Genomic DNA, 21,100 nt, shown 5'->3' on the forward strand with positions numbered 1-21,100 from the left:
GAAAAGTAAAAATTAAAAAATTATAGTATAAAAATTTGTTTGGTTGTAGTTTTTTTTCTTCTAAAAACTGAATTAAAAGATAAATTGTACAACTTTTAAAATTTTCTTGTAAATAATTTTTTATTTTGTGAAAGCTGAACCAAATAAGTCTGTGCTTCTGAGTTACCGTTTTTTTGGTACCTCTAATTTGTAGACTTGTAGTTTCAATACTAAAGGACATCTAATCTAATGGTGTAAGTAGGGATGGCAACGGGGGCGGGTTTGGGCGGGTGTACCCTCTCCTGCCCCCGCAATAGTTTAAAAACCCCACCCCCGTCCTTGCCTAAAATCGCAAAAAATGGAAAACTTTCCATCTCATTTCTGCCCCCAATTTAACATCTTTACCCCGGGTACCCGCCCCGCCCCGTTTAATTTTTTTATCAACTAAAATTATAGAATTATTGAAAAGATTTATAAAAAAAAAAATCGACAATAAATAATTTAACATTAAAAACATTTTAAATGGTCGTGCAAATTTTTAGATTTTGTTGCAAAACAAACTATCTTAATATATATACTAATGAAATAAGGGTACTAATGCAAAATATATATACTAATGAAATAACGGTAATTAAGTAATTTACCAATCTAAACGGGACAGGGCAGGGCGTCTTTCTCCCATTCCCGTACCGAACCCGTGCGGGTTTTCAATATATCAAATCATTTTCGTTCAATTAAGCTAAACGATTCCCTAAAATAGCCAAAAAGGGGACAGGAAGTGACAAATTGTCATCCCTAAGTGTAAGCCCTTTATTATCAGAAAGGAGGTGAGATGTTCGAGCCCTGCAGTCCATATATTTTTAGATTTCAAGATCTTCTTTTTTAACAAAATTTATAAAGCAAGACATTTGTATATATATTTTATTACTATTATTATTTTACATTAAAAAAAACATCTAAAATAGGCCATGTCATAATAAAGTAGATGAATGGAAATTTGGGGAAGAAGCTAGGATGCCCCATTTTGTAACGTAGGAATTAATAACGACCCATATGGATGAGGATTAGAATATGAAATTGAGATGACCACTTCTCTTGTTTTTTCATATGCTAGGAGACGTTATGATTGAAATTTTGATGCTCATGCTAAATTGTCTGTTTGTGCTTTCTATACTTGGTCTGAATTAGCTTGTCCCTATTTTGTCCCCCAAGTCCTCCATTAACCACATATTAGTATTCTACTGTACCGCTAGCCAATCACAAGAGCTTTATAGGAATTTGAAGCTATGTCATACCAAACATCATTAATATTCATAGTGCTACTAATATTTATTCTATTTTTGTTTGGGTAAACATTTAGTTGGATTTATATCATTGTCAGGCTTGGCAGCATCACTATTTTTGCCTATTTCATATGAACAGAAATACATTAATTTTCGATCCTTTTTTAATTGACAAAGTGCAAAAAATTATTATGAGATTTCACCAAGCGAACATAATACCTTGCTGAAGTTTAAAAGTAAGTAAATTAATCTCTATAGAGTGAACAAATTGCCTCTTTACATTTCATCCTTTTCGTCGGATGCCATTATGTATTTACAAAATTATCCTTTATAATAATTTTTTTTTTTAAATATAAAAGATAATAAATCTTAAATGCCCTCTAAAATAAAATGGTACATTATATGACAAGTGTGTAACTTCTCATTTGTGCCTCCTCATGGATTAGGTTAACCAGACTTTTTTGCTCTTGTTTTCACGTCACGTGTTCCACTTTTTTTCTCATTTGATTTTTTTTTTTTTTTTTTTTTTAATTTTTGGTTATTGTAACACTTCTCATCGCTTCTATTCATGTCTGGGTTCAGGAGAGAGCGAAAATAGTGAAAATCACGATCTTGGAGTTTCTGCGCGTGTGCGTGATTTTGGGTTTATCAACTTCGATTTCTTGTGTTTGTTTGGTGGGTTGTGTTGAAGACTGTACGAATTTAGGTATGTGTTGAAGATTGAACGAATTTGACTTGACAGAATTGTGAAGTACAACGTGCTCTAAGAAGCGCAAGTGTTCTTACTATAGCAAATCCTTCTTTTAGTTACAAAATGGTTAATTTGTGCAATATATTGATGTTATTTGTTTGGTAGAGTTACTTGATAGGAAGTTTGATTCAATTTCTAGGGTTTCTGATTTCTTTTATGGAATTTTTTTGGGTACCACGTCAGCACAATAATTGTTCTTTTGGCATGCATGCTCATTTTTTTGGGGAACAAACGAATCAAATATATATTTAAATGTTTAAATCGACTTATCTTGGAGTGCATGTGCAAATGGGAAGGAGAGCAAAAGTGGATTTGATTGGAACAAATGGATGCAAAAACCTTTTGTATGAAGAGGGGTATAACGATTATATTGGAGGTTACTTTAGGGTATTATACTCACTTGGTGAAACTTTAGGAGTTTTTTTTGCACTTTTGCCTTTTTAATTTTTCCTATCTTAATAACTTTATTCTATATTAGTGTCTTTCTATTTACTTTCCATGTATGTTAACATTTAGGATAAATTACACTGACTTCCCTTGTAGAATAATTGGAATCCCCTTTCTATTTATAAAAAATACCACCTACTTTCTCGTAATTCTGGTATGGATAACATTGACCTTCCCTGTCAAAAAAATTCATCAATATTATCTGTTGATGTCATACTTGAAATTTACCTAAGACCACTTAGAATGCTTGAAACAAAAGATATTTTACATGAAATAATACAATAAAAGTATAATGGGTATAATTATCCTTTAATGTCTTCGATAAATTGATGACAATAATAGGGGGATTTGTGTTATTTTTAAAATTATAAAAAATATCTTTGTTATTTAGACATTTTACAGAGGGAGGTCAGGGTAATTTATTCTAAATTTTATTATTTACGCATATACTGCATATGTTCATATCACTTAAATTTAGGTTCTTTTGATTTATCACTAACCATTATTCCTAATATTTTTCTTGCACATGAGGCATGATATCCTTTCTCTATAATAAAAGCAAAATTTTAGATTAATTCAACCAATTTTAATTCGCTGTTCTCATTGATGAATAGAATTGAAATTAATGCCTTCATTAATTAGATATTAATATATATATTTTTATGGACAAAACTTTCCTTATCTCTTTTATTTTTATTTTTATTTTTAAAATATATGTATTGGCTCCCCAACACATTAAAGAACTTACCTTCTAAATTCTTGTCAACGTCGTTGTACCAACGGAGCCTTTTATTTGTCTTTCTTCCCACTCTTCCCTCCATTCACACATGGGTGTGTTTATATATATATATATATAAACTGGCATTAGGATTTAGAAAGGAAAAAAGAAAAAGAAAGTAAACATACGGATCTAACAAGCAAAAAAGAAAAAGAAAAAGAAAAAGAAAAAGAAACGAAGGGATAGTAATGCTTTGTATATATATATATATATTATATAGTGGCATACCCATCAAACAAGGTGAGGGAAAAAAATGAAAGAAAGTATACTAATGATTTACCGGATCAAGCTTAGACTTGAGTTGAGACTTCTATTTCCCAAGTTGATATCAAATTGATCCACGTGGCTAGTAAGAGAAAAGCTATAATAATTTGCATCTTATTACAATATTTCTTCAAATATGCATCTTATTATAATAATAAGATGCATCTTATAATATGCATCTTTTTCCTTTTGCCAATTTTGAGAGATGAATCGAACAGTCAAAAATTCGCATCAAAATTTTTGTTGGGGGGTAAAAAATTCCCTTTAATTAAAATTTGGTGAAAGTGCCAAAAAAAAAAAAAAAAAATCCCTCTTGTAATTTAAAAAGTGTATCAATAACATTTTTTATGTTTAAATTCCACCGGTATGGTATGAAAAGTGAGCAATTAAGAATTTATTGTCATTTAAATAAAATAAGATATACAAAAGTACAAAAATGCCCCTCAAGATTCTCTTTACAAAAACAATAAAGATGAGTAGAAGTTAAAATTGCTTAAAAGAACTTGCACAAAATTGAGAATAAAATCAAATAAAATATAATGTAAAAAAACTAATAATAATAATAATAAATATAATGTAATATATATAGATATCTTTAAATTAAAAAATAATTTTTATTATTATATTTATCTAAAAAATCAAATGAAATTTAATGTAATATATATTACATAAAGTCAAATGCCAAATCATATTCCTATAAATAATTACTGTACTTTCTTTGAAGAGCCTTTTTTTTATCACATGATCCGCACACGTCATTTTTCGGTGTCAGAATCCCTTATTTGCTCATTTTTCATACTACAAAAATGTAATTTAAACATACTTTTCAGGGTTTATTTTCCACTTCAACCATTAAATTTTACATTGTGTTTCTTTGACAAAATTTGAAGAAAACTTATGTTTCCTCTTTCATTTGATTTATGCGTGGCAAGCCTATTTTAACACTAATAATGTGATAATAGTCATGAGTCTCATGGCTTGCGCATGATTTTTCATACTTAAAATAAGTTAATTTCACCACCGAAATAATGTAACTTGGTGGTACTTTCATATTTTTTCAAAGTAGAAGGTGATTCATCACGTAAGTGTGTTTCCTTACTAAAGTAAGAAAACAACAAAACTCAACATGATAACTATCATTTTCCATCCGTTCCAAAATTATTGAGCATTTTAGAGATCTAATTTTTTTATGGTTATTTTCAAAGTTATTCTTATTAAAAAAAAGACAAAAGAATGCTCTTCGTAATTAGTTCACAAATTAATATCGAAAGAATAATTTATGTATATTATGCAAAAATATATTTATTTTTTAAATGAAACATATATTTTGTGACATCTAAAAATAGAAACATAGACAAAAATAGAACGGAAAACAATTCCTATAATAACTAATTCCTCTTAAAACCGCTTGATGGAGGATTTGTAAATTTTTTTTTTCAATTTGTGTCTAAATGGCAATATTGTTATTTGAGGAAGAAGTAGAGTCAAATTTGAAAACAGAAATCGAAGTTTGAAGAAGGCCCACGCGTTATGTTCCTCGATACGGACAACCTTAACGTAATTATCAATTCTCCTTTTCATATTTTTTTTCTCTCTCTAAAGTGGTGAGAATATTTTATTGTTAGAGCACATGTTCTTCATCTGATCCATCTATATACTAAGTAGAAGAATAATAATATACACGTATATATAAAGTTCTGGGAAATTTCCACATATTTTCTAGTACTAATTTCTTTCTATGTTTAGTCGGTGATTTTTGGAAAATATTTGAATTGTATCCAAAATTACCAATACCCAGAAGCAGAGGCAGTGAAGAAACAGCTATGGTAGAGACCGCAAACCACCACCACCAGCCACCGCCAAGTCGCGCGGTTCCGTCACTACCTCTTGGAGCCGCCAAAGGCCCTATTTTTCCTCCGAACGAGCAACTCCTTCAACTCCACTACTGCATCCACTCCAACCCTTCATGGCGTCAGTTCTCTCTCTCTCTTCCTGTTATTCATATAATATGAATATATATTAATTTTTTTATTTGGTCTTCTAAATTTATGCTCCTTTACATTAAAAGGTTTGTACTTTTTGGTGTGTCTATGGTCCTGCTAATTTTATGCATGTGCCAGTTCGTGTGATGATTTGGGAAGAATTTTTTGTATTTCACACACCAAAACACACACACACAGAATATGGGATCTTGTTAGTCTAAAATTTTGGCAAATCATATCTGGATTCTGATTCTGTTTTCTTTTTGTCAAGTTTAATTGCCCCTATATACATGTTGAATTCTCTAACTGAGTCTTGCTTATCCCCCACCCATATTATTATATACATGTATTATGGTTTTTTTTTTTTTTGACTTTTATGGAGTTTTAAAGGAAGTTTTACTAACTTTTTTATTCAGTGGCTAACATGTTTCACTTTCACCCAATTTGGTTTTCTGATTTTTTTGGTGCTACTATTACGATAATCTGTTACATCTTTGGCAGCTATTGATTTTAGTGGATTTAAATTTTGCAGCACAAACAGTTTTACTGGCTTTTCAACACTATATTGTGATGCTTGGTACTGTAGTTATGATTGCCTCAATACTTGTTCCTCGAATGGGTGGCGATGCTGTGAGTCTTATTCACCATCTCTCTTATGGTTAATTATATTGACTGATTGAATTATATAATCTAGTAGAAATTATATTTCAACTTTGTAATTATGGAATTAAAAGATAGCATCTCTAAGGTCCATTGATTCACTTGAGTAGGGTGATAAGGTCCGTGTGATTCAAGCGCTGCTGTTCATGTCGGGTGTGAATACGCTCCTGCAAACCCTTTTTGGGACAAGACTTCCTACGGTGATGGGTCCATCATTTGCTTATGTGCTATCAGTGTTGTTGATCATCAATGACCTCTCTGGTAGAGACTTCACAAGTGAACACCAGGTATGCAAACTTCTTGTTAAGTATTTGATCATAAACACTGATGACAAGTTTTGGTGATGCTTGATTATCTTTTTCTACTTCAAGCGGTTTGTTCTGTCACAAATTATCCCAAATTTCTTTAAGATGTTAAACCGATAAATGTTTTGTAAGCATAGTTATCTTGTTAATGCCCATAATTCAGAGTTTCAGAATTCAGACCACTGACTATGAGCCTGAGTGGCGTCTCCTGCCACTTCCATAGGTAGGAGTCGGACCAAGTCTTGCTTGGCATGCCGGTTATGTTATACTTGCAAAAGGTCCATAATTCATTACTATTACATGTAAAAATCACTGACACTGTCAATACTTTGCTACTTACATTGGACTTTGTCTATTCTTCTGTATAGTTTATGAATGTTTAACTTATGTTTCATTGGTGAATGCATACTTTCATCCTTCTAAAGTTCGTTCTTTAATTTTAATTTCGTACTCAACTTAATTTTAGAACGTGTTTAGTCTCAACCCCCAACCATGTATTATTGCAACCCCTTTCTAATTGGAGGGATACCTGCTTTTGTATCAGTCACCGATGCGCACTTGTTATTGTTCTGGTACCTTAAGCTCCAATCCAAGTCTTGCTTGCTGATGCGATGAATGGAATTCATTCCATGTGACAAAGTCATCTAATTTGTCTCTCCCCTATATTGTACTCCAATGCGACCTTTCCATCTCAATTTCTCAGCACCTTCATTTTAGGTTATTGCCACTGATCTTCCACTCATGTTTAAGCATTAACACTTTGCATGGACCTATATATACTACCCCCCTTCAAAAAAAAAAAAAAAAAAAAAACCAACACCCACCCACCCACACCCTCCAAGGAATTGTTTGCACCCAAGAGGAGTCGAACCTTAAACTTGATGCTTCCTGAGGCACCATGGCCAAGTGTCTTACCCACTTGAGCGAACCCCTTGGGGTTACTTTGCATGGATAATTGACATGTAATTTTGGTTATTTCATTGTGAACTACCTTGCTTTACATTTTCATTACTTCATTTGGAGTTGCTAATGGTACTTAAGTCAGAGCCTTAAATTATAATTTAATTCCATGTTTTCATCGATGAGTTAGTTTTGTTGTTAACATTCAAGATGGACCTTTCTTGATTGCTCTGATGTGGTGCTTGTAGAGATTCCTCCACACTATAAGAGCCATTCAAGGATCTCTGATCGTGTCTTCCATCATTAATATTGTGCTAGGATATTTTATGATATGGGCGAAGTTCACAAGGTAACAGAGTTTTTACTTCGTTAGCAATTCTACCCACTTGTTTTCGCTAGACCTACAAATAAATTGTGTCTTTTTTGAAACTTAATATCCTAACAAAAAAAATTATGCTAATTTGCTCTTGATTTTTCAAGTTATCACGAATTATTTTTTTATTTGGCAGGCTCTTCAGTCCTGTTGTTATTGTACCAGTGGTTTGTGTGGTTGGTCTTGGTCTGTTTGGAAGGGGCTTTCCCGAGGTATTCTTTTCCTTGATTGATTAAGCGTTAGTGAAACTGAAATTTTATTATGAAAAAACCATTATATAACTCCCATTATTGTCTACAGCTAGCAAATTGTGTGGAGATTGGCCTGCCCATGCTAATATTTCTGGTCATAGTCCAACAGGTGATAAATCTATGTTAAACTGGCATATTCTATTGATGATCTTCTCTAGAGCAAAAACAGAAAATCAGAAATATATATTTTTTTGCTGCAGTATCTGAAGCACATTCACCCACGCACCTATTCCATACTCGAGAGGTTTGGTTTGCTCCTCTGTATTGGGATTGTATGGGCTTTTGCTGCTATTCTCACTGCAGCTGGTGCTTACAATAACGTTCGGGAGCAAACAAAGCAGAGTTGCCGAATAGATAGTTCCTCTCTCATGTCATCTGCTCCATGGTATTCTAATAGAATAGAATTCCTTTTAGTTAGGTTTACCTTTCAGATAATCTACCTTTTTACGAAATGTTACTTGATGTTTCTTTCAATATAGGGTCAAAATTCCATACCCTTTTCAGTGGGGTGCTCCTATATTTAGAGCAAGCCATGTATTTGGGATGATGGGAGCTGCTCTTGTTTCAACGGCAGAGGTTTAGTTGCTACCCTACTTTGACTCGGTGCATAACAGTCTTTTAGTTTTCATTTCGTTGTTTTAATTCAACTTGATGATTTGATAATTTTAACACTGTTCCAAGCATTTGCTTTTCTGAAAAAATTATTTTTTGTAAATGGTGCAGACAATGAAATTTAAACCTGGTTCCCTTTCTTTTTAGGCAGCAAAGAAAAAGTTTTTGTTTGAATTCACTTTCTACTTTAGTCATTTTGTCCATTCGTAGTGCAGTCCACTGGAACATTTTTTGCTGCTTCACGGCTTGCAGGTGCTACAGCCCCTCCTGCATATGTGCTTAGCCGAAGCATTGGTCTGCAGGTTCGTATACTGAATTAGAAGTTATCTGTTTTTTCCCCCTGCTTCCTCATGAACTTTTCCTTGAGATGATAATCATTTAGTTGTCCTTTGTGAGTGCAGGGTGTTAGTCAGCTGCTTGATGGGGTATTTGGTGCCGTTGTTGGAACTACCGCATCAGTGTAAGAAATTGATGCTGCTATCATAATCATATGCATTATAAATCTTTAATCTATGCTGTAGTTAAGCTAGTCAATTTTTAGGAAATGTTTGTCATAACAACGCTCTGAATTACGTGATTATTAAGATTTGGTTAGTGTTTGCTCCATTTTATGTGGTAAATGTTATCAACACCAGGGAAAAGTTAGTAGTTTTTTAGTCATGTGTGCATTTTTCATCTAAAGTAGAATATCTAAATGATGTAGGACAAGAGCGCAGCCTTCAATAGCTAAAAACTTACAGAATTTAGGTTGGAAGTTCAAACAACCAGGGCTGAAATTTGGAGGTTTGATAGTAGAAATGTAGAAAAGTAAAGGAGAAAAGAAATAGAATAAGAGCTACCTATTGGAATCACCCAACAATTCAATGAGGTAATCAATAGTTGACTCTATCATAATAAAGTTACAAAAACTTGACTGATGCAATTTGACCATAATTGATGCAATTTACCATAACTATGCAATTTCATCATAATTGATGTAACTTACCATGCAATTTCACCATAATTTGATGTAATTTACCATAACTATGCAATTTGATCAAACCACCTAATTATGCAAGACTCCAAGTGGACCCCACTTTCATCTAGCAGGTGCCAAATTAAACCTTGAGCCTTAGAGCCCTCCTTGCCACACCTTCTATACACTTTAAAAGGCTGCTGCCGCTGTTCTCTACCAATTCTCCCTGGCTTGGAAAAACTCGACCCCAACGAGGTAGTAAGGAGCTAGGTGTTGGAACTCACTGTCAGTAATCCAAGTACAATAAAAAAGTGGACATCCCCTCCAGTTACTAAGGAATGTTTGATGACCACCTCCTCTTGTTGAAACAAGTTGGTGATCTAACAGTTGACTAACAATTGTATTGAGGAAAAGGTTGTACCCTTCAGTATGGAGATCGACAATCAGCGTTTGAACAATAATCATAGCAGCACCCATCAAGTATTCCAAGGAACCATGATGGACCATATGTTTGGCTTTCGTGGCAGCATCAACCTCTGAGGAAATACATGGAGATTGGTTGATCTCTACAAGCAAATCAATCTTCACGTTAGGAGTAAAAGGATCAGGAAGCTTCATATTGTGTGGAAATGCTCCCAAGATGATGCTTCGAATCTGGATGCAGCCAGAAGGTATAACATCACAGAAGCTGAAACGATAATTGCAAAGGAACTCTGGGAACTCATGAAGTGGCACTAGCAAAACCCTCAGTGTGCCTTTATAAAGAAAATGAACCGGATCTCCAAATTCAGCATTTCTCAGGAATGGTTCCAGAAATTGGAATAAACCTACCAGCAAGCATTGAAAATAAGGCCTTCCCTTCTGGGAGTTTCACGTCAGCAATTTTGGCATGAAACTTCTGGGACTCACTAGCTCAAGCCACGCAAAGCTGAATGCAGGAACTTTAAGGGGCTACAAAGCGTGAAATGCATTTGAAAAAGCAGTCAAAATCTGAAAATTTCCACCATCAAAGACAGGTTCAAGGGAGCCTTGGTCCAGAAGCCAGTTTAGGAACAACCTAAAATATGACCTTGGATTAAAAAAATGCTTTCTTCTCCTCTGCATCTTTTTTAAATAAATTTTACGGTTACTGCCAAAACCTTAGGCAGAAAAAAGAGTTTAATAGATCCATGGTCGACAGAGCAGAACTTGAGGATTGCAAAGACAAGTTTTGCATATATATCGATAGCAAGGAAAGACAATGGCTGTACTTGTTTAGACGATTGCGAAGGATCAAAAAGAATCACCTCAGAAGATAGGCAATGCGATACGGAATGTTCCATGAGGTGGCGGAAAAAAGGGCCTAACATATCATCCCCTTTCAGAAGTCCATTGTGTCGCAATTGCAAGACATAATGGGCACAAACAGCATCATATTCAGGAAGAAGAAGTTCACATATCCAGTGCCACCATGCAAATAACATGGAAACCTTCTCATGGAAACTAGCAGAATCTGGTTCCACTGGTTCTGGGACATTATAGTCTTCCCTACCAGCTGCAGAATAGCCAGCAGTCTTTTTTGTCTCTGGTTGCGTTCTAGTGGTGTTCTCCTTTCCAACAGCTACACAAGCCAATGCAGTAACACTGGCAGAAGGATTCCTTGCAACCTCAACTAGCTGTTGCAATCATTGTTTTTAAAAGGCACGCCTAGGCTCAAGGTGCAGGTGTAGCGCCTGTTGTCATCCCAGGCTCACTGACTTTTACTAGGCGCGCACCTCGGTTGCACCTCGTCCTGCCTCATCGGTTTTCTGTTTTTTTAATGATTATTTTATTTCTTAAGCCAAGAAGGGTACTTTTGGCAACTTAATAAACAAATAAGAAAGCCTAAGTGTACGAGAGAAGGAACTTTTGTTCAAAAGAATAAAGAAATAAGAAGACCCAGAGTCAAAGTGTCAACCGAACAAAAAAAGAGTGAGACTGTGAGACGAACGACAAAGCCCTAGTCGTAGAGACGAACGACATAGCCACATCAGTTCTTTCTGCTTCTTCTCTCTCTTCTCCTCTACTTTTCTCTTCTCTATTCCTCTCTTCTTATCTTTGTTTACATCTCTCTCTTCGTCTAGTTCTCCTCTCTCTCTGTATTTTTGTCTCTGTGCCTTTTTTTTGCCTCTATTTTTTCTTTTCTTTTCTTTTCTTTTCTTGTTAACAATTTTTTATTTTATTTTTTGTAAACAGATTTATTTCTTTTTGTGCTTTGTTTTGCCATTCAAAAAAAAACCAATTGTGTTTTGCCTTTCAAGAAAACAAATTTGTGCTCTGTTTTATGGTTGTTGGATGCTAGTATAGTTGATGGATTTACTTTTTTATATTTGATATTAATTTTTAGAATATTGATATGACTTATGAGATATCAATGTTTTATAGTAGTTTAAATTTTCAATTGTGCGCCTCACTTCACTCAGGCGCGCGCCTCGTCGTGTGCCTAGGCTCCAAAGAACCTCTAGTGCCTTGGTGCGACTTGAGCCTTTAATAACACTGGTTGCAATGAAGTTGGAGAATTAGGCCTAGCTGCAAGATTTTCCTGTGTATCAACAAGATTGTGAAGTTCCAAAATGACGCTGGAACTGTGCTCATGTTGTATTCCATAATGTATAGCAACTCCTGGCGAATAAGACCAAGAATTATAACCGTGTTAAACTTCCTCTCCTAATCTGAATAAATCCCTGGAATATAAGTACGATCAATCCAAACCACTTTGAACAGTTGTGAATATAGTTGGATGGAAAGTTTGAAACGCTTGACCATGGTTGTGGAGACAACACTTGGGCTGCCACCGTCATCAATAATAGGCTTCCAAGCTTGGTTTCCACAGAGAACTTGCATCTGAAAATTAGAGGAGAGCCGCCCATCTTCGTCTTCAACTTTAGGGTCTTTAAGGATTTGCCTCACAACGGAGATGGAGGAGAGATTCACTTCATCCTCTTCCAGATGATCAGTGCTGTGCGTCTCATCGTCAAGCATGTTCTTATTATCCTTGCTGGCCATCGTACACATTCCTTCAAGATCAGCATGTTATAGAAAGATGGTTTGATCCACCATTTGACATCATTGTTGTTGAAGTGTGCTGCGAGTTCCATTACTTAACTTCTTTATAATATCCCCAGTGGCATCATATGGCTTATTATGATTCACCCTCTAACGAATTTCTTGGAAATTCCAACATAGGATGTAGTGGTGGGTCAGCCTTCAAATCACGCCTTTGCTGGGAGTTTAAAGGGTGTTGTTGCTCCCTGTTTCTGCCATCATTAGTACCAAATGCAGATCCTTCTTCAAGGGCTACTGAATTGTTAAACCGCAGAATTCGAGCTCCTATCTCATTGCATTGAACATTCAACCCTTTAAATTGTTCCACAATCTGTGAAGCAACTCAATCTCTTATCTAATCCCTTTTTTTTTTTTTTTAATTAATTTTTTATAAATAAAAGTATATTAGAGAGTGTTCAAAAGGGGAACGCATCCTGAAGGCTATACAATGGCTAGAGTCAAAAAAAGGTCTTAGGGACCTAAAGAACCCAAAAATCCATGATTTCATCTAAAGATATACAATTTCTTCCCATCATGCAACTAAAAAGAGAATAAATAATAGTAAATTTCAGCGCCCCAATGGAAGATTCCTCCCCATCAAAAGATCTTCTATTTCGCTCATTCTAAATACGCCACCAAAAGCAAAGGGGAGACACCCTCCAAAAATCCCGGATGTGGGCCCCTGCATTGAAGCTTCTCCAACCGTTAATCAAATCCCTCGAGGACCGAGGCATAACCCACTAAATGCCGAAAAAACCAAAAAAAAGACTTCAGCAGGCATGAGCCACCGGATAATGCAAAAGAAGGTGATTCACGGACTCTCCATCATTCTTACACAGACAACACCAATTGACTGTGACCTGTCTTCTCTTTCTTAGATTGTCCAAAGTCAAAATCTTGCCCTAAACTGCAGTCCAAACAAAAAAAGGCAACTACGAGAGGAGCGTTCGAATGCCAAACCGTTTTCCCCAGAAAATTGGAACCATGAAACCCGGAAAGGCAGAGAAACAAGGAGCGGACCTCAAATATCCCCTGAGAAGAATTCACCCAAACCAAGGAATCAGAGCCTCTACCATCCATCTCCTGTCTATACAAAAGATCCAGCATGCCAGAAACATTGTCTAGTTCCCAATCCTGAAAAGAGCGTAAAAAATGTACTCCCACGTAAGCCCTACGCTTTCAAGTTGATAACATTCTGCTACCATAGCATGTCTATCAACAGCTATCCTGAGAAGTCTTGGGAACAAACAAGACAACGGGCGATCACCACACCAAAAATCCTCTTAGAATCTGTGATTTCCTTGCCCTCCCGAACTCTGAATCTAATATGCTTAGAGAACTCATCCCAACCTTTTCGAATGCATTTCCACACTCCTTTGCCAACAACAGATGTAACTGCCCAGAAGACCATCCCCCTCCCTTCTCCCCAAAGCGGCACGAAGTAACCTTCCTCAACCTATAGTCCACACATTTGCTGGCGGCAATAAGAGTGGAATCCAGAATTTGCCTGCCCAATAAAGGCATTTTGAGACTCTGAGATAACTCCATCAAGAACCTCCCTCAATCTTTAAAGCAAGACTTTAGCAATAAGTTTATAAATACATCCCACTTATTGGTCTAAAGTCCTCAACATCAGAGTATTAGACACGCCAGCCTACTTAGGAATGAGGGCAATGAAAGATGCATTCAATTACTTTTCAAACCTCTCATTAGCATGAACCTCCCATTATCCAATCTTTTGTTTTTTTTATCGTGTAAACATAATTTCTACCTAGGCTTTGCTGCCAAAAACTGATGTAGGACAAGAGCGCAGCCTTAAATAGATAAAAACTTACATAATTCAAAGGTTGGAAGTTCAAATAACCTGGGCTGAAATTTGGAGGTTTGATAGTAGAAATGTAGAAAAATAAAAGGAGAAAAGAAATAGAATAGGAGCTGCCTATTGGAATCACACCAACAGGGTCTAGGCGTCACACATGGAGAAGGCCTCACACCCTCATATCTTGTGAATCACTCACCAAGAAATTTCACAACACTTTTTTTATTCATTCATTCACCGAGTCATAAAGTTTACATACTATCCTTTTTATAACAACTTATGACCCTTGGATTACCATAATTGAGGTAATCAATGGTTGACTCTAGCATAATAAAGTAACAAACACTTGACTGATGCAATTTGACCATAATTGATGCAATTTACCATAACTATCCAATTTCATCATAATTGATGTAATTTACCATAACTATACAATTTGACCAAACCTCCTAATTATTCAAGACTCCAAGTGGACCCCACTTCATTTAGCATGTGCCAAATTAAACCGCGAGCCTTAGCGCCCTCCTTGCCACGCCTTCTATACACTTTAAAAGTTTGTTGTTCTCTACCACTAAATCAACTACATGCTAATTCCCATTGCAACTCTCTGCATGCTTGTGGGGCCTTTTTGGTACTTACGAAACAAATTTAGATCTAAGAGTTGAGCTCAACTATCTGGTCCACACATATGGTTTAGATGCTACACCAAACCAAACCGGCTTAGTTAGGTTCTTGAAATCCCAGCCTAGACTGAAACATAGATTTGAAGAATCAAACCAAACCAAATGCAGAAAAATGCTGGTCTAGTCAAATGAATTTGCGGTTAACAAGCTTATCGATTAAAATTTCAGTGGATCAAAACTTGGGCTAATATTGTTACGACAAACGCCATGAACTAAAAATGCAATCAAGAAACATGACAGAAGGTAAACACACCACACAAAGAACATAAAAATTTATGTGGTTCGGCGTAAAGCCTACGTCCACAGTGAAGATATCCGACAAAAGATTTCACTCTACGAAAATAGGAAATCAAAATTTCAGCCCCCAAATCCCCAGGGGTGGAGCCTGAATTTCATTTCAAGGGGGCTCTATGTATTTGATGGGAAAAAAAAATATCCACAAATATATGTATATATATGTATATATAATAAAGAGAAAAAAAATCCAGGGGACACGTGCCCCCTGGGCTTAGTCTCCGACTCTCCGCCTTTGAAACCCCACCCCATCTCTCTCTTTAAACTGTGGCTTCCAGTGTTCTCTCATCACACACTACAAACTCTAAACGCCCTTATATACTGGGTTATGTGAGTGTCCTAAAACCGGGTCCACCACCCCCAAGAGAGCAAATTGGTCAAAAAAAAATTTCCCTCATTTTTTTTGCAGATCAAAATGGGTCCAAAACAAAATTCAGGGCGCAAATACATTAGTCCTCTGATGTCAAATTCACTACTGGAGGCTTATGTCATGCATGAAGTGCTACATTTCATTACAAAAGTGGAATAGGATGAAGTTTCCACTTTGTTATTTAATTATTATATTTATAAAGGCTAGAAGTTGAGTGCATCATTCATAATTACACTTGATTGTGGAGATTTGTTTTCTCTGGTATATATATTATCTTTATTCCAAAACATCTTGCATAAACCAGCCATGTATTATGAAATACAAAAGGCACACAAATAAGAGGGTGGGTTTGAGGAAACTGATTGGCCACCATTCACCAATAACTAAACCATCCTAATTTTTGAACCGAAGCCTAACCGACCTCACCGGAGAACCAAACCAAACCATGGATGCCAGGTTCAGTTCCAATCAGCTCGCTTCAGTTGTGCACCCTTCCCTTGAGCCTCATTACATCGAGCCCACTAAGGGAACTTATGTTTTATTATGTATTTATTTTGTCCAATTTACTTCTGATGCTTAAATCAGAAGTCCTGCTGGACCGTCCCCTGGTAGCTCCAAGACCCATCATCTAAACAGTAGAAAGGATGGGAAGGATAAAGTGGTAGTAGTTTTTGGTAACCCTTGATAGTTAGCTTAGAATCTGCTGTGTGTGTGTGTGTGTGTGTGTAGCTTTTAATGATATATCTGAATGATAATGCAGTGAAAATGTTGGCCTGCTTGGACTAACTCATGTTGGCAGCAGAAGGGTGGTGCAAGTATCGACTGGTTTCATGATTATCTTCTCGATATTCGGTTTGTTTTTTTTTTATATCTTCATCATAATTGTATTCAAGGCCGCTTTGCGTTTATGATTGAATTATGTTTAAGAATGTCTTTCAGGAAAGTTTGGTGCCTTCTTCGCATCAATACCTTTGCCAATATTTGCTGCCATATACTGTGTCTTGTATGGTATTGTTGGTAAGTACTCCTGGTGCATTGCTGCTAGCTTGTAAGCTTCTTTCTTTTCTTGTCTTCTTATTTGAAGTTATGCACATTTATTTTTCCACAGCTGCTACTGGGATTACGTTCATTCAATTTGCAAACAAAAATTCAATGCGGAACATCTACGTACTGGGTCTCTCTCTGTTCCTTGCTATATCAATACCACAATATTTTGTCATGAACACTGATGCAGCCGGTCATGGACCTGTTAAAGCTGACGGTGGCTGGGTAAGCAGATATCATTGTTGCTTTTTTTATATGATTCGGTTTCTTCATGTTGTTTGTCAATGGTGATATTATTAATATGAAGCAGAGATAGATGTGAGTAGCTATAAGTTTTTAAGGACATTAAATAAAGGATGCACCACATGGGCAATGGCATATAAAATGCTATCAGCAACTGTATATAGAAAGTAATTTTTGGGACCTCTGTCTTGATCACTTTTTACCAATTTTACTCACTCTTATGTTTGTGTTTCACGGTCATCATATAAAAAATCTCTCTTAACTTCGATGACACACTAGTAGAATTTTTCCATTTTCATTATATCTTATTTTGATAGTTTACTAACAATGATTTATTCTTAACTACTGATTGAATGTCCATGTATGTCTTCCTTTTTTTTTCATCTTTTCTGTTCTGTTTTCTTCATTTCGGTTTCTTCCCATTTCCTTAATGATCTGGACTATTGAATGAATTATTAGGTTACCAATTTTACTATTACTTAGTGTTCGTGTTTGATGGTCATCATATAAAAAATCTCTCTCAACTTCGATGACACACTAGTAGAATTTTTCCATTTTCATTTTATCTTATTTTGAGAGTTTACTAAAAATGATTTATTCTTAACTACTGCTTGAATGTCCATGTATGTCTTCCGTTTTTTTTCGTCTTTTCTTTTCTGTTTTCTTCATTTTGGTTTCTTCCCATTTCCTTAATGTTCTGGACTACTGAATGAATTATTAATTTATGCCCCAAAAATTCTTACGAAGTACTAACAATGATATATTCTTCTTAACTAGTGCCTGACAATTTCCCAGGTGGGGTGGTCTATTGAATTACTTGTTAAGTTGTGCCCTTAACCTACGAATTGGATTTTGAATTGAGACAATTATTTTGGGACAACCAAAATTGGAAAGGCCGACATTTTTTGTGGGATGGAGGGAGTAGTACTTGTTAAGTTGTGCCCTTAACCCACCCAAACCAACCAAGAACCAACTCACAAATGGTTACAAAATGTTCTGATGTGGTTGCGTCTTTTGTTTTTGGTTGCAGTTCAATGATATTCTGAATACAATCTTCTCTTCACCTCCTGCCGTGGCGATGATTGTGGCGACACTGCTAGATAACACGCTTGACGCGAAGCACTCAGCCGAAGACCGAGGTCTTCCATGGTGGGTTCCCTTCCAGACCAGGATGGGTGAGAGCAGAAATCAGGAGTTCTACAGCTTCCCACGTAAGTTACATGAGTTGGTCCCCAGTAGATTTCTCTAGACACACCTCATGGTCTCTATCGTCCTTTGTACATTACTCTGCGGTATAAATTTGATGCTTATAGTGTGAGAAAAGTTCCATTTCCATCCAATTTTCTCATCTTGTGTGTAGATCATAGACAAAATTTGTACAGTCTATGTAGTATGAATTTGTTTTGGCTCTATCGAGAATTGGCATTTAGCCTTCACTTGGGGGTTAAAATCTGAAGTAACATGAATTATTAATAAATTAGATAGGAGCAAATTGTTACTTCTCCTAAATACATTTGTTTATTTGGGACCTCACAAATTGTTACTTGTGAAACATTTTTAAAATCAAGCAATGCTATAATTGTTGATATTGCTATGACTTGTGCTCCGTTCGGTAGAAAAGTCAAAATTTGGATGGAATGGAGAGAAGAGGAGATGGATGGATATCTTAGGGAAAAGATTGTGATTTTCTTTCTTTTTATTCGATTGGATAGAAGAGAAGAGAATAAGTTCACAATTTATTATGTTACGAAGGAGAGATAAAGTTTTGAATTGTTTTTATCATGTACAGTAATATCTAAAAATATTGTAATTTATAGAGGATAGTAATGTAATTTAAAATTTGTGTAATTTAGGATAGTATTTATTTTAAAACATCTATAATAGTATTTATTTAGTCTATTATCTCCACGAACAAAGGAAGTTTGTTCTTTCCATACATCTCTCTTCTTTCCTACCAAACAAAGCATTAGAGAGGAGAGGGTGTGGCTACCTCACACTGTGATTAAATGAAAAGGCCACTAATAAGTGGTTGCTCTCTGTTTTTTTTTTTTTTTTTTTTTTTTTTCTCGTTTTTTTCCTTTTCGAATAATTGACTAGTGGGAATAGGAGGTCGAAAGAAGAAGATCAAACAACAAATTGTATAGTTATAGAGAGGTTTATATGTAAAATTATGGGCAATCTCTTTCTTGTCGCAGAACTGTATATATATTTGTGATGTATATATATTTCTAATTTCTTTTCGAGACAGATGTATTATAACTCCAACTAAATTATTACAATGCCACAAGAATAGTTTTGATTAAATGTTTTAGGTCAGAGACAATTTTATGTGGAAAATTAGGAATAGTTTTTATTAAATGTTTTAGGTCAGAGACAATTTTAGGTCAGTTTTTTTAGAAATAGTTTTTATTTCAAATAACAAGAGACACAACATTTTGGCAGTATGATGTGGAAAATAGTTTTGATTAATTGCTTTAGGTCAGAGACAATTTTATGTGGAAAATCAGGAATGGTTTTGGCAAAATGTTATAGGTCAGAGACAATTTTAGATCAAGAGTTTTTTAAGAAATAGTTTTTATTTCAAATAACAAGAGACACAAAACATTTTGGCAGTATTTTGAAAACTGTTTTCAAGAAAATAAACTAAAATAAAGACTAATTTTGAATAACATAATTTTGATCTCAAATCCTAGAAATAGTACATAAATAGACTTGTAGCTTCAAAAGTTTATTTTTTTTTGAATACTTTAAAAGTTTGGTTAGCAAGAAAATATCTTTTCATAACCACTAATTTTCTCATACTATTTTTCTACAAAAAATAGAGGATTTGGATTTCTTGTTGAATATTATATGTATTCATATTATTAATTGAAATTTGTAAGAAATCGAAGTAAACTAAAAAAAAAAAAAAAAAAAGGGTAAAAACTTAAAATCACTTATAGTCTTCTGCCACAAGTGTTAGGCGTGATAATTAATATTTTAAGTGATAGCTTAATGGTTATCAAATATTGACTTTTAAAAATAGAAATAACCCTATCAAACACAATCAGTATGAATGCTCTCTTAACTTTCCGTAACAAGAAATGAAAGCTACTAATTATAGTAATTTATTATTAGGTATAAGTGAGTAATGCCTCTAAATTGTAATATGGGGTCCACACGTTTGGATTCCCGCGTTGCATATATGTAAACATCACTAGAATAAGATTGGTTTGGACTTTAATACTACTATATGTTTATTTAAAATGAAAACAAAGGAAAGGTACCAAACTCTTAAGAATCTTTGTTTGATCTCTTTGACAGTCTCTTTAAACGAATAATTAAGCTTGTAGCATGCACATGCAAGTCAATTACGCGTAAAGGATGTCACTGACATTGCAAGTATCACTCGTACAAAATATGAATGATTTGAACCACACGTGTGGCTCTTGAGGCTAGGTCAACATCCTCTTAACTTGCAAAAATAAATAAATAAATAAATAAATATATATATATATATATATATATATATATAACCATATTTTGTGCATAATACTTATTAAATTATCACATTTTATTGTAAAATTCTTTAATGTCTATATTATATTTTATTAAATGATCATAATGTCCCTTCTTAATCTATTTTTCTTATTTAAATAAATTATGAAAAAAATTCATAAAAATATGATGACATATTTTCTATTAAATTTACCCTTAATTTTTGAAATTAATGTTTAAATAAAAATTTTTAGTAGAATTTTTTTAAAAAAAAATTAATTAATTTTTTTTATTTTTAATCAATATGTTACATGAAAAGAAGGCATTTTTTTTTTATTTTTTTATTTATGTGGTTTATTAATTGTTCATCAATATATTGTATGAAAAATAAGATATTTTTCTGAGGTAAAAAATTTTAAACTGGTTTATAATAAGTTTTATTATAAATAATAAAATTTTAATAATAAGTTAATTATTTTAGAAAATCATAGTTACAAATTTATTTATCTTTTTTTTTTTCATTTTTATGGTAAATTAATAATAATAATAAAATTAAGGTAAATAGTA

General features: G+C 34.4%; 1 protein-coding gene across 1 annotated transcript; it reads left to right on the top strand.

The window, feature by feature from the left end:
* Positions 1 to 5,070: 5,070 nt before the first annotated feature.
* Positions 5,071 to 18,644, top strand: LOC132276122 (nucleobase-ascorbate transporter 3). The gene is made up of 14 exons (XM_059777392.1): positions 5,071 to 5,473; positions 6,017 to 6,114; positions 6,255 to 6,431; positions 7,598 to 7,698; positions 7,859 to 7,934; positions 8,023 to 8,082; positions 8,174 to 8,358; positions 8,453 to 8,549; positions 8,801 to 8,887; positions 8,987 to 9,045; positions 16,530 to 16,621; positions 16,709 to 16,786; positions 16,878 to 17,038; positions 18,087 to 18,644. The coding sequence occupies exons 1-14, from the start codon at positions 5,326 to 5,328 to the stop codon at positions 18,303 to 18,305; spliced, it is 1,638 nt and encodes a 545-aa protein (XP_059633375.1). The 5' UTR covers positions 5,071 to 5,325; the 3' UTR covers positions 18,306 to 18,644.
* Positions 18,645 to 21,100: the final 2,456 nt, after the last annotated feature.

This window comes from Cornus florida, unplaced genomic scaffold (genome assembly GCF_030987335.1).
Source record: "Cornus florida cultivar Cherokee Brave unplaced genomic scaffold, ASM3098733v1 CherokeeBrave_3.0.0_Hap2_Chr10, whole genome shotgun sequence".
NCBI classification, from domain to species: Eukaryota; Viridiplantae; Streptophyta; class Magnoliopsida; order Cornales; family Cornaceae; genus Cornus; species Cornus florida.